Below are 14697 nucleotides of genomic sequence, written 5' to 3'. Positions count from 1 at the left end.
TAAGGAGAAGAATTGGTCTTAAAGCAGAAATGAGAAACTATTATATAGAATATAACATTATCAGCTAATGTGAAAGGAAAAATTTCCTCAAGATTCATCCCATTACTTATTTTTGCAGAAATATCAGCTTCAATAAACTTACTTAGACTAGGAGTTTTCTACCTCAAAAATTCCAAGAAAACTAAATCCCCCCAGTTAGATAATCTCATGATAAAATCTAAAAATCTCTACCTTAAACCCTAGCTTTTTTTTATCTCAGTTCATTATTGTTGTAGTGGTCAACTTAATGCATTATGTTATAGAAAAATATGAGAGTGTATTTAATCTGGACTTACTGAATGACAAATCTTTGAAGGTGCTTAAAAAAAAGTAAATGTTGAGGGGCGCCTGGGTGGCTCAGTCGGTTAAGCGGCCGACTTCGGCTCAGGTCATGATCTCACGGTCCGCGAGTTCGAGCCCCGTGTCGGGCTCTGTGCTGACAGCTCAGAGCCTGGAGCCCATTTCAGATTCTGTGTCTCCCTCTCTCTCTGCGCCTCCCCTGTTCTTGCTCTGTCTCTCTCTGTCTCAAAAATAAATATTAAAAAAAAAAAAAAGTAAATGTTGATTGGGGCCCCTGCGTGACTGAGTCGCTCAAGCGTCTTGACTCTTGATTTCCGCTCAGGTCATGATCTCATAATTTGTGAGATCCAGCCCCGCAACTAGCTTTGTGCTGGTAGTATGGAATTGGCTTGGGATTCTCTCTCTCCCCCTCTCTCTCTTCCCCTCCCCTCCCCTGCTTGCCTTCTCTCTCTCTCTCACTCTCAAACTAAATAAATAAACATAAAAGTAAAATAAATGTTGATAAAAGCTTACTTTTTTTTTTTCTCATGGAAGTATGGTTTAAAGAAATTCCAATTATTGGAGATTTTCTGAAGGTTTTGATTCTTAGAAACAAAAGTTTATTACATGATAATGAACACAGCCAATTTCGACATGCTATAATTTAAATTACCGTATTAAAATGTTTCATGATATAAATTTATTTTCATCAAATATATAATTTGTACTGTTAAAAGCTAGGTATTCTTAACTTTATAATTGTGTTTAATAACAAGGTTTGGTTTTACTATATCTATGTGAAAAGTTGGTGCCACATTTCCTTTCTGAAATTTTATTTTTGACTTAAATCTAATGATTGAAGTTAATGAATAAATTACAGAATACACAAAATTTCTCTTAATGCATTCAAATAATTTATTGGTGTCTGCTGTGAAATAATATAAAGAGAAATAACAGGATCTCTGATTTTAATGAACTCCAAATAGACTGATGGAGGTGGATAGACATAATGGGAAGTGAATAATTCTGGCACAAAGTTCAATAGCAGAGATATATCTAAAATTTTATGAGATCACAGGAGGAGGAACAGGACACCTGTTGGGAGGAAATGTTTTTAACATGGAATTGGACATCTGAGGTGGGTTTTAACAGCAGTTTGAATTTGCTGAGTAAATAGGGAGATATCTGAGAAGGATCAAAGCTCCTGGCCAGAGGGAACTATATGAAAGAAATTGGGAAAGACTGGCACATTTGGGGGAAAACATAAAATATTATACTATCAGTAAGTTGGGAGGAAGTATCTGTTTTGATCCTGGTTATGAGGTCTTTTCCCTTAAAAATGAATATTATTTATCAGATGAAAAATGACTAATTTGAATGTGTCTCCTTTTGTTTTGTCATCTTTTGTTTGGCATTATCAACGGAGAAACAATGTTCTTAAGAGAGGGACTTGGGGCTTGAGATCAGTGGATAATCCACTAGATAAATCAAGTCCAATGAAATCTTTTAAAATGTGTCCATTATTGCTACAGGTATGCTCTGTCATTTTGTAATGTAACTAATTTACTTATTCTTACAATGATAAAACCTGGTGAATTATAATAAAGTACAAAGTGCATTTTACCGTGAACTTTATGTGCATTAAAAGTAAATTAATGTGTGGGGCGCCTGGGTGGCTCAGTCGGTTAAGCGTCCGACTTCAGCTCAGGTCACGATCTCGCGGTCCGTGAGTTCGAGCCCCGCGTCGGGCTCTGGGCTGATGGCTCAGAGCCTGGAGCCTGCTTCCGATTCTGTGTCTCCCTCTCTCTCTGCCCCTCCCCCGTTCATGCTCTGTCTCTCTCTGTCTCAAAAATAAAAAAACGTTAAAAAAAAAAATTTTAAAAAAATAAAAAAAAAAAAAGTAAATTAATGTGTATACATATACAAAGCATGGTCTAGATATTGTAAAAATAACCTTTCATGGCTGGCAGAAAAAATACAAGTCTATAAAAAGATCAAAATTTATTCTTGTCTTTGAGATACTGTAACAAGAAAGTGTTCATTTTTCAAGCAAAATTTTCTATTGATGTTCTTGGAAAAGAAAAAAATGACAAGTTAAAGCCCATAATTCACTATTTTTAAAGGATCAACATTCTGGAAATGTTTTAAAACATGAAATCTCCAGTACAGGTTCTCACTGACACTGAAATTGAACTTTGCATTGGGAATAGCCATTATTTGTTAGGAGGCATCAACGGTATCCCTAGAAGTGGCAAAAGGCAAATATCAAGCAACATCTTCTGGGGACTCTTCCTGGTTTTAGACGCTAGGGCCATTTCAATTTTGCCATGTTGCCTAGAACTGAAGAGTAAGCATCTATCCTTACAGACCACCTTACTTCCATGACCTGCTATTTCAAAACCCAATTGCTTTGTCCACATTGTTCAATCATTGCCTTCTTCCAATGAGTGACATGAAATCTGTACAATAATCATGTGATTAGCATATCACACCGACTTAACAGCTGACAGTGTAACTCATCGAATTCCTTGGGGTTGGACTTATCTCGAGAGGATGTACGCAAGCCTAAAACATAACCTCCCGCCCCCCAAAAAAAGTGTCTCTATTTGCTTAGGAGAGGGCCTGAGGAAAAGTATCACTCAAAACCGCAAATTCTTGAAATCTGGGGGAAAAGCAGAAAAGAAAGAGTTTATGAGGCAAAATGAAGGCAAACGTTACATAAATGGAGATAAAAGATGCAAGATGTAGACTTTATAAGTGTTATAAGGTTTAGATGAAGAGAGATTGTTTTATTTCTCTATCAACCTTGAGATTATTAACAGAGCAGAAGATCTTGTGTTTTGTTTTTTCATAGAAATCTTCATTTAATTGAAACAAACATTTTTATTGGAGTTTCCTTTATTTGGGAATTGCATGGAGGTAATATACAAAGATTAAAACAGCAATTATATCAGATATGGTTTTAGAGAAATTTTGATATGAGATTAAGTTTTGCTTCCAAATCTAATCCCAAACTATTTACACTGTCTTCTCTAAATTTTTACCTTATTAAAAAAATCTACTGAATCACCATATTGTATTTTGTTTTATGACAATAAATTATAAGTTTGCTCAACAAACTTCATTTTCATACTAAACACCTAGCTCTTTTGTTGCCATTAAAATTGTTGAAAATCAATCTTTTTATTTCAAACCCTGTTTCGACGCTTGAAGTTTCATAAAAGGATTAAAATTTCTTCATAACCATACCTTACTCTATTGTTCATTTTTTTGGGCTTAAGTTTTATTTTAATTCCAGTTAGTAAACAGACAGTGTTATATTAGTCTCAGGTGTACAATGTAGTGATTCAATAATTCCGTGCATCACCTGGGGCTCACCATGACAAGTGTACTCCTTGATCCCTGTCACCTATTTAACCCATGCCCACCCCTTTCCCCTCTCGTGACCATCAGTTCTCTATAATTAAGAGTCTGCTTCTTGATTTCTCTCTCTCTCTCTCTCTCTCTCTCTCTCTCTCTTTTCTTTCCCTTTGCTCATTTTCTTTGTTTCTTAAATTTCGCATAGGAGTGAAATCACTTATTTGTCTTTCTTTAACTGACTTATTTTGCCTAGCATTATACTCTCTAGCTCCATCCATATTGTTGCACATGGCAAGATTTCATTCCTTTCTATGTCTAAATAATATTTCATCGCATATATTGCATCTTCTTTATCTATTCATCAGTCAATGGACGCTTAGTTTGCTTCCATAATGCTACTATAATCATTGGGGTGCATGCATCTCTTTGAATTACTGTTTTTGTACTCTTTGAGTAAATATGTAATAGTGTGATTGCTGGATCATAGGGTAGTTCTATTTTTTTTAACTTTTTGAGGAAACTCCATCCTGTTTTCCACAGTGCCTGCACCAGTTTGCATTCCCACCAAGACTGCACAAGTTTTCCTTTTACTCCATATACTCACCAATACTTGTTTCTTGCATTGTTGATTTTAGACATTCTGACATGTATGAGATACTATCTCCTTGTACTTTTGATTTGCATTTCTCTGATTGTAAGTGATGATGAACATGTTTTCATATGTCTGTCAGCCATCCAGATCTCTTCTTTGGGGAAATATCTGTTCATGTCTTCTGCCCATCTTTCATTTGGATTATTTGGGTGTTGGGTGTTGAGTTCTATAAGTTCTTTATATATTTTGGATACTAGCCCTTTATCAGACATGTCATTTGCAAATATCTTCTCCCTTTCTATAGGTTTCCTTTTAGTTTTGTTGATTGTTTATTTCACTGTGCAGAAGTTTTTTTATTTTGATATATTCCCAGTGGCTTATTTTTGCTTTTGTTTCCCTTGCCTCAGGAGACATATCTAGAAAAAAGTTGCTCTGGCCAATGTCAAAGAAGTTATTGCCAGTGTTCTAGGATTTTTATAGTTTCAGGTCTCACATTGAGGTCTTTAATCCATTTTGACTTTATTTTTGTGTAAGTGGTCCAGTTTCATTCTTTTGTATTCAGTCTTCCCAATACCAATAGCTGAAGAGATTGTCTTTTTCACACTGGATATTCTTTCCTGCTTTGCCAAAGATTAATTGATCATATAGTTGTGGATTATTTTCTAGGTTTTCTACTCTGTTCCATTGATCTAATTGTCTATTTTTGAGGTAGCATCATATTGTTTTGATCTCTATAACTTTATAACTTGAGGTCTGGAATTGTGATGCCTCCAGCTTTCCTTTTCTTTTTCAAGGTTACTCTAGCTATTTGGAGTCCATTGTGGTTCTATTCCAATTTAAAATTTTTTTTTTAACGTTTATTTATTTTTGAGACAGAGAGAGACAGAGCATGAATGGGGGAGGGGCAGAGAGAGAGGGAGACACAGAATCGGAAGCAGGCTCCAGGCTCTGAGCCATCAGCCCAGAGCCCGATGCGGGGCTCGAACTCACGGACCGCGAGATTGTGACCTGAGCTGAAGTCAGACGCCCAACCGACTGAGCCACCCAGGCGCTCCTCTATTCCAATTTTAGAATTGTTTGTTCTGCCTATGTGAAAAATACCATTGGTATTTTGAAGGGATCACATCACACTGCTTTGGGTAGTATAGACATTTTAACATTGTTTGTTCTTCCAATCCAAGAGCGTGAAATGTCTTCCCATTTCCTTGTGTTGTCTTCCATTTCTTTCATCATTGTTTTATAGTTTACAGAGTACAGATCTTTCACCTCTTTGGTTAGGTTTATTCCTAGGTATCTTATTATTTTTGGCGCAATTATAAATGGGATTGTTTTCTTAATTTCTCTTTCTGATGCTTCATTATTGGTATATAGAAACGTAAGAGATTTCTATAGATTTATTTTGTATCCTGCAACATTACTGAATCCATTTATCAGTTCTAGTAGTCTTTTGGTGCGGCCTTTTGGATTTTCTATAAATAGTTTCATGTCATCTGTATTGTTCATTTCAGAGGGTAACATGAGCACATATGTGTTGTGTGACTAGGAAGGTATGGTGAAAATGGGCATGCTCGGTGAGATTAAAGAATTGGCGTTGAAATTGAAATAAATAAATACTTACTTCATCTCATAATAACTGCACCTGGAATCGTTGCTTTCTGTAAACTTTCCTTAATAAAATGTTAACCAAACCTCAATTGCTCAAAGGCTTTCAACTTGTGATCATTACACTTGAAGCACGTTTTAATATTTGCAGGATTACAACAACATATCTTAGCAAAGATTTAATGTTTGTCTAAACGACACTCACTTAAAAATCTCTGTAGTTTTTATTTCTTCTGACACCTCAGTTATTTATGGTATGTGTAAACACAGGTCTTTAGAAGTTAACAGCTAGTGGAAGTGAAATTATTTTAAGTCCCAGTTGTTCCACTGTTCCACTGTTAATCTGCTGTTCTGGATTTATCCCAGTGGCTGAGAAGACCAAAGAGCAAGTGACAAATGTTGGTGAGGCGGTGGTGACAGGGGTGACAGCAGTTGCACAAAAGACAGTGGAGGGAGCAGGGAGCATCGCAGCTGCCACTGGCTTTGGCAAAAAGGATCAGTTGGGCAAGGTATGGTTGCATACATTTTATGTTGCATTTGCAAAGTCTCGGGATCACAATGCATTTTCATGGAAGGCAAGAATAAGATGCTTATTTGAGGGAGGGCTGACTCACCCTCCTCTCGTTAAAAAAAAAAAAAAAAAAGATCTACCTTCATGTGTGCATTCTTTTTGGAGGCATTAATCCAGATAAATGCCGTGAAAACTGTACAGTAATCATGATTGTTTCATTTTCTGGAAGAAAGTTAATGAAATGAACAAATGTAATAAATATGAAAAGAGCTATGACATTTCAGAAAGAATGGGTGCTTTCACGTTAGCTATGAGTCTTGCAATCTCTCTTTGTTGAAACATAACAAATGCTTTGTGCCCAAATGACAGATTTTCAAAATGAAGATCTTTTAGTTGATTTCTTTATAATGACATCATCTCTTATTAAATGGTACATTTGCTTATCGCATAGCAGTTCATTTGCAAATACATGTTTGTGGGAACGAAGAGACTTAAATTGTATACCAACTGGAGATTGTGCTTTTGGGGTGATTTTAAAATTCTCAGAACTTTGAATGCATTTCTTGACAAATATGAGACGCTAGTAAGAATATACAAAAGATACTATGACTTTCATTTTGACAGGTAAGTGATAGAAAATGAGATGTCAACTGGAATATGAAATTTCATAAATTTCGAGACCACAGCAGCAGACATTTTTGCTGTTTCTCTGACACCATGGCCTCCTTGCTACTCCTTAAACAAACCAAGAACTCCCTTGCCCTGGCTCCTCTCTCTGTCTAGAAGGCTCTTCCCCAAGGTTGTATACTTGGTTCACGGCCTCATCTTCTCAGGTCTTGTTAAATGACACCTTCTCAGTGAGGCCTACCCTGTACTATTTGAGATTGGAGTCATTTTCTTCACCTCTGGTATTCCCAGTCTCCCTACTGTTTATTTTTTTCCTTTTATACCAAAGCATGTATCACCTTTAAGAATCATGAATAACTTACTTTTTTTTTAATATCTGTTGTTATTTTCTTTGCCGCCTCCTAAAATATAAGCACCATGAGGGTGGAATATATTGATTTTGTTCACTGATATTTCACAAGTATCTGGAACAGTACCCGACACATAGTAGATAATTAGGAATATTTATTAAGAAGGAAAAGAAGGAAGGAAATAAGTAAACAAGCAAAGTGATTTTTATTTCTGTATCTAATAATTATGTGGATAGTATAGCAACTGTGGCTATTCAACTATCTGAAAGTTATAACCAAAGAGATTTTGGAATAGATATTTTGAAAAACTATAAGAAAATAGCTTTACTTGCTGGCAAACTACTCTGGGTTATTTCCACTCCATACAATGCTATGTAGCAGGCCTGCTTTGATGGATCATTAAAACATTGATATTAGAAACACAGGACTAAAAACCTGTGACATACTGAAATTTATCACATGTATTTATATCATCTGGGAAACTTATGCTAGTTATAGAAAATCTGGGCTGGGCTTCTAGTGAAGTTCTTCAGCCTACACTGAAATGTATGGCTGGTGAAGGTAGTATTCTTCTGTGTGGATTACGCTTTTCAAATAATCATATTTCTTGTGCTAATAGTCATACAAATTTCTACGTTCTGTCTCAATTTATAATTATATTTGTAGCTTTAGTACTTTTCAAAAGTTAGGAGGGACCGCAGGTATTAGTACAGAAGCAATTAACCTGTTTGGTGTCCTAGATTCTTCTGCCAAATCTGATAGAAGCTGTGGACTCTCTTCTCAGAAATATACACAATGAAAGGCTTAGGGGGATCTTGGAAGCCCATAAATAGACAGAGTCCATGATTTAGACCAATTCTCTGTGCAGATGGGGAAAGTGAAATCTGCAGAGGGAAAGCGAGCAGTCCAAGATCACATGGCCAATTGTAATTGATTGGATACCAGTACGGCTTTTCCCATCCACTATGTCCCTTCCCTAATCACTTACCTTCCCTTTGAGCTTTTATAGCTGACTTGTGGACAACCAGAAATAACTGGAAAAATTCTATGCTTCAGAATATTAAAAACAGGGAAACATGTACCATCCGCTTCCCACCCCTATGTAAGGCCTACAGTGTAAATTGCAAATAAGGCATGAAAGTGCTTCATTTCTTAAGAAATTGGGCTTGGTTTTTACTTTTCTAAAAATATTACTATTATCTTCATACTTTAAAGCAGAAATCTAAATGATATAACAAAATTAACCATTTGGAGATATTTCTCTTATGTGTACTTACAAGTTCTTCCAAGTTTTTAATATGAAAATGAAGCCATAATACCTAGAAATTGCAGTATAGTTCTATAAAAAAAAAATTAAACTAGAATTTAAATAGCTGATTTTCATCCTTGCTCTATCACCAACAGGCTGGATGACCTTTTGAGAATCTCCTAAAACTCTTTCTCAAATAATGAGAAACTATACCAGAAAACTGTTAAAGCCCAATTTAGCAACAATGTTCTGAGTTTCTATTATAACTCAAGAAAGATGCTAATAATCTTTCCGTTGTGGCTGTATCTATGAAATCCCCCAAATGCTAGAGAGTTTAGATAAATCATTCAATTTGCTCATTATGAGATTGTGAAGTAGTGTAATTTCATCATTCAAACTCTGATCAAAATGATTCTGGTAAATGGAAATAAGCAAATTATCGAAGCTTTAACCACTTGTTAATGATTCCATCGACATACTCATTCTTCACTCAAGAAATAATGCTTGCTCACTGTATGTCAGAAAACTATACACTGTTTTTTCTCTTCATTAAGCTTACAGTCTAGTGACAAAGATTAATAATAAGCATCTAATTGCCACACAATATGTATGCAGTTCTAAACTGTGAAATGCTATGGAGTACATAATGCTGAGGATATCCCAGCTAGTATGCAATAGGGGTAAGGGAGAACATTACAAAGGCTTCCCTGAAGAAGTGATGTTTGCACTGAGATCTAGAAAAATGGCTGGCAATTAATAAGCAAGTGGAAGTTGGAGAAAAAACATTGCAGGCAAAAGTAACAACATGAGGAAATCTCATGTGGTAGGAGGGGACTATGGACTGTAGCTGGAGCCACAGAAAATAAGGTAGAAGGAGCTGGAGAGGTGTGTGGAGGTCACATCCTGGTTGGCTGGGTTGAGAATGTTGGTCTTTATTCTAAGAATGAAGGAACCTATTAAAAATTTTTAAGCAAGGATGTCAGCTTATAATTTTGCCTGTTGAATAGATGTCTCTACCTGTCAGGCAGGAAACAGATTAAAGGGAGGGAAGAGTGGAAACCAGGGACAGTTAGTGGGCTATGATGGAAAGAGGAGATGAGTGCATATTCTAAGATGTTAGTGGGGGAAGAGAAAGGAAAGGATTAATTTGAAAACTATGTAGGAGGTAATATCAACAAGATTTGGTGGTTCATTTCATGATACTGGAGGGAAGAGGGATATGATTAGCAGGACTACTGGGTTGTTGGAGTGGATTGTTGGCTGTGCCATTCTGTTGGCAGTTGGTGCTTCTCTTGAATATCAAGAACACTGCAAAAGGAGTGGCTATATTGATGTTTAGCCCTCATGCCTTTTGAGGGTATTTGGCTCATTACTCCCTGATTAGTGGAACAAATCTCCCCCCACCCCCTGCCCGCCCATTTCTTTCCTCCTTCCTTCTCTCCTTCTTTTCCTCCCCTTCTCCCTTCCACCCTTCCTTCTTTTCTTTATTTCCTCCCTGTGGTGTTTTCTCTTCCCTTTTTTTTTTTTTCTTTAATCAAGAGCTCCAGTAGCTCATTTTGGTTTTTCTGGTTTTTGATAAGTTTATTTCTTTGGGAATGTTTGCTTTGGTGTACTCTATCTCCTTTTGATGTTAACAGAGAGATATAATGACAGATATGTAAGTATTATTTTGAATTTGAATTTCATATGAATGAAGCTATCCTTAGATCTAATTTCTAATTATAAGACATTAGATTAAAGGACAAATAGGATGTCTTGAATTTTAAGAATTTGCTTTATCAAATATTATTAGCTCCTCTACTGAATATATTAGAATAATACATCTACTGATCTATATTTTTACCTGTGTGCACACAAGAGGTTATAGCTACACAATTTATTTCCTAAAGCTTATTTGATTGGCATGGTAGAAAACAGGCTGCAAATGCACTGGCAGAAATACTCAATCTTTAAGTTCAAACAGAGTTATATAGACAAAATTTGTTTACTACTTCTATTGAGAACAAGTTATCTGCTGATACCAAGACTATTACAAACCAACAATCAAGTAAGAGGTTCTGTAGTACATTTATGTGTGCAGTATACAGCTAGTCACTACATTGACTCCATTACAACCCCTCAACAGTGCTTTGCATGTGGTTACTGCTTAAATAAATCCTTGCTGAACAAATGAGCGTTTATTTATTGCTTTCTGGAATACTCTAGAAGAGCTGGATCCTCAGTGTCCCTGAAGTCTATACTTTTGTGAAATATATATTTTTTAATTTATAGAGAGTGAAAGTTCTGCATCTCCTATAGAGCCACTGCCTGACAAATAGTACAGGAGTCAGCTTCATTATCACATGCCATTTAGGCATTGAACTATCTGCATGGAAATTAATAGGTTTCATTCAGGAAATAAGCTTGAAATATCTATAGCCTCAGATACTTGAAATATTCAAGTTCATCTGTTTTTATTTTTCCTCAGAATCAGAGTGAAGTGCCTAAACAGTATGAAAAAAATAGATCAGATTTTAAGAATTTTTTACTGGCTCCAGCCTACTTATCTGGAAAATATTGATTTCAAATGGATAGTAGCATGCATACTCTGTGCTCCTGCATTAATTCATAAGAAGATAGCTAACCAAGTTTGTGCTGGAGGAGTAAAACAAAGCAGGAATGAAAAATAACAGGTTTGACATAATTTATAACATTTAAATGTCCTTCTACTTAACTTTCCTTTGACTTAGCAGAGCTACGATGTCTAGCTTGATGCAGACTTATTTTTAAACACTTGAGTATTATAGACTTTCTAATCAAATAATCAGATGATGGATGTTGACATCAGCTAACTCATTTATGCTGATTTCATAAATAAGCCAAAGGTGACAGTCAATCTTTCAGATTTCTTTAAAGAAGCATATACCTATTATAGGTATAATCTTAATAGTGTATTGTTTATAACAAGGTAACAGGAGATGTCAAGATTAACAGCATCATAATCTTAGCTTAAAGCATGTTGTAACTAAAGAAAAAACCTAATTGATCTGATTTGTTTTAACATGTCTATAATCAGTAATATTTTGCAATGTGGCATATAAAAAATCAATATTTGAAGCTCATATGAAAGTCCACTAATATTACATGAAGTCTCTCCACTTGGAAACACATCTGTTATGTTGGACTTTCTTTTTATCTCATAATATTTCACTGGGTTCGGGAAGTATTAATCATGATTCCTAATGACACTTAATCTTGTAAGGTTGTGAATGGGAAGGTGCACAATAATTGTACATGAAGTTGTAAGGAACATAGGCGTATGGTTATGTTTTCATTAAAATTCAATAGCATTCATTCATTTAATGGGTACTTTGTATGTGCTGGACACTCAGCTGGGCACCATGAAGAATACAGAGGTGGATAACACACGGATAGCTCCAGCCTTCAAGAAATGTGGGGTCTTGGCATAGCACTGACATATTTACCCCTGGGAAAAAGGAGCATCTCTGCTCTTTGAGACTGTGTATGTATCTGTAAAAAGTACATATCCACCATAAGGGAAAAAATGCTTGTTGTTAAGAATGAGAGAGAGATCTGTACTCTCAATATATATTCTACTTTAAATTTTGTTTTTGTCAGCAGGCCATGAAATTACCTCACACACATAGAGATAACAGCCACAATATTTTAGCTGTTTAGACAGAAACATAAAAATTCTCCCACCTGAGTCCTAGGACCAGTTGTTAATAATGTGTAAGGATTATAACCCCGCAATAGATACATGGCCACAAATCCAATTTCAGTCTTCAAAGAACCAGTTGTGATAGTAGTTGTGTTTGTTAGAAAATGTATTATAGGAAGAGTCTGATAGAACTGCTTCAAGGCACACCAGCAAATAGCTTTAAACCATATTTCTGAAATTGGCTTATTCCTTCATAAATGCTTAATGTGAATTAAAATTCAGTGAATGCACCGTGAAAGCAATAACCATACTTTTATGAATCAGTCTTTACTGTGCATGTGGCTAACACCTATGGCAAATGTCCCTTCACCTGCAAAAAGAACATGATAATTTTGATAGTTTCATGAATCAGATACTATTATATGTAGAAAGATTTCAAGCTAAGGTGTTTTCATTTTAAAACTCTGCTACCATCTGAGCCGTATTTCCACCTCGTAATTCAATGGAAAACCTGGAAAAAGAATATTAATATGTTTCGGTGACAGGAATAAAGGTAATAGATGTATTTTTTTCATTATGACATACAGTAGTCATTTCCCAAACTTCAATGATAATCAGTTTTCTTGTTTCTAAAAAGTAAGAATAATTTGAATTTCTGCCCCTTCAAATATAGGCTTTTAGTTTTCCAATTTTCAGGGAGATAGTTGAGGGTGTTTGCTTTATCAAAAGAAAATAGATATTTAAAAAACACAAAAATCTAGGGCAAAATATATTTACTTGAATTCAAAGGATAGAAATAAGGTAAATGAGATGCCAATTGTGTTTTGCATGCAACTACACAATTATGGAACTAGAGTTGAATGATATATCTATCTCATCAACCCAATTGTTCCCTGATGAGGAGAAAATAAGTAGTTTGTAAATTCAAATAGGAGGTAATTCTTTTATAAGAAATTTTATCAAAACTTTGCAAAACATTGAAATCTTTAAGTTACAATTTTTTAAAGTTTAAATTCAAGTTAGTTAACATACAGTGTAGTCTTGGCTTCAGGAGTAGAACCCAGTGTTTCATTATTTACATATAACACCCAGTGCTCATCCCAAAAAGTGCCCTCCTTAATGCCCATCACCCATTTAACCCTTCCCCCCACCTACTGGCCCTCCAGAAACCCTTAGTTTGTTCTCTGTATTTAAGTCTCTTATGGTTTGCCTCCCTCTCTGTTTCTATCTTATGTTTTCTTCCCTTCCCCTATGTTTAACCATTGTGTTTCTTAAATTCCACATATGAGTGAAATCACATATCTGTCTTTCTCTGACTTATTTTGCTTAGCAGGATACACTCTAGTTCCATCCACATTGTTGCAAATGGCAAGTTACAATTTAAATATTCCTCTATCAGGTGATTCTAGAATCACTAAACAGATATTTTGAAAATTCTCAAAGTAGTAATTAATTCTTAATATGGCTATGGTGGTACATTAATACAAGGAACACTGAGCTAGAAATTATGTGTTTTGAATAAATAAATAATTGAATGAATAAAAAAGTTTTTTTAAAAGAATATATATTTTATCTTCCTGGTTAGAAGTAGAAACTACCTTACTTTTCCTTTGTGTTCTTCACACTAACACAACATAATAAATTTATTTGGAACTGAATTCATAAGAATGAATTCATTTGGCAGCTTTTTAAATTGTGAACTATAACGTGTGAACTGTTAATTTATGAATTTTAGAATTTAAGAGTTTAAGACTAGAATTTAACTGTCTGACAAGCCATAATAGCAAATTATCTCCAATTCACATACGTATACACACTTTATCCTATTTAATTGTTGGAAATCCTCAAAAAAGTGGAGAATTGTCCTTTCAATATACACTGTGCTAATTTATGCCACAAGAGTTTTCTGAGTATGTACATATAGCTTTGTCTGAAGGGCCCAGTTTTTGGCCAGTAGACTGTGTATTATTTGCTATCTAGTGAAATTGGAGAAAGCACGTGCTCCAGCTACATCACTGAGTTTGAAGATTAATATAATTGTCATGAAAAGCATACAATGGCATTAAAAATACTTCATCTTCAATTTTTACCATTATGATGTATGTAAAGTAGGCACCTTAAAAAGTAATCTTCACTAAATACTAATAACTGCTTAAAGTAATAACCTTTCCCTCGTAGTCTTTCTGCAAGGGAAACTAACACTTGGGAATTTAAAACAAAAGCAGTTCACAAGTTTTCTAATTAAAGCTGCTCTATATCTGTTCTTTTGACTCCCCATGATAGCCACTGACCTTTATCTTTGTACTGGGTTTCTGATTTACCTGCATCATTTGATTTGGTCATGTGTAGGAAAAGCATGGCTCAAAGCTCAGGGCATGGGCTTTAAGTCAGGGAACATGGAATTGGTCTTGTCTCTCTCCCTCTGCT

General features: G+C 35.3%; 1 protein-coding gene across 8 annotated transcripts in view; it reads left to right on the top strand.

Annotated features, from left to right (window-relative positions):
* The window catches only part of SNCA (synuclein alpha), a 161906-nt gene that overhangs the window by 14059 nt on the left and 133150 nt on the right, over window positions 1-14697 (top strand). For 6 of the 8 annotated variants that reach the window (XM_060654639.3, XM_060654638.2, XM_060654640.2 and 3 more), the window contains exon 4: window positions 6239-6381. In XM_060654639.3, the coding sequence (XP_060510622.1) occupies window positions 6239-6381 (143 nt within the window). Of the gene's footprint in view, window positions 1-3172; window positions 3238-6238; window positions 6382-11076; window positions 11243-14697 lie in introns of those variants that run through there. The other 2 variants (XM_078445896.2, XM_078445895.2) reach the window with 2 other exon arrangements.

The sequence above is a fragment of the Panthera onca genome, chromosome B1 (assembly GCF_046562875.1).
Source record: "Panthera onca isolate mPanOnc1 chromosome B1, mPanOnc1 haplotype 2, whole genome shotgun sequence".
Classification (NCBI taxonomy): Eukaryota; Metazoa; Chordata; class Mammalia; order Carnivora; family Felidae; genus Panthera; species Panthera onca.
The sequence above is the reverse complement of the archived record's forward strand: the minus strand, read 5'-3'. Positions and strand labels throughout refer to the sequence as shown.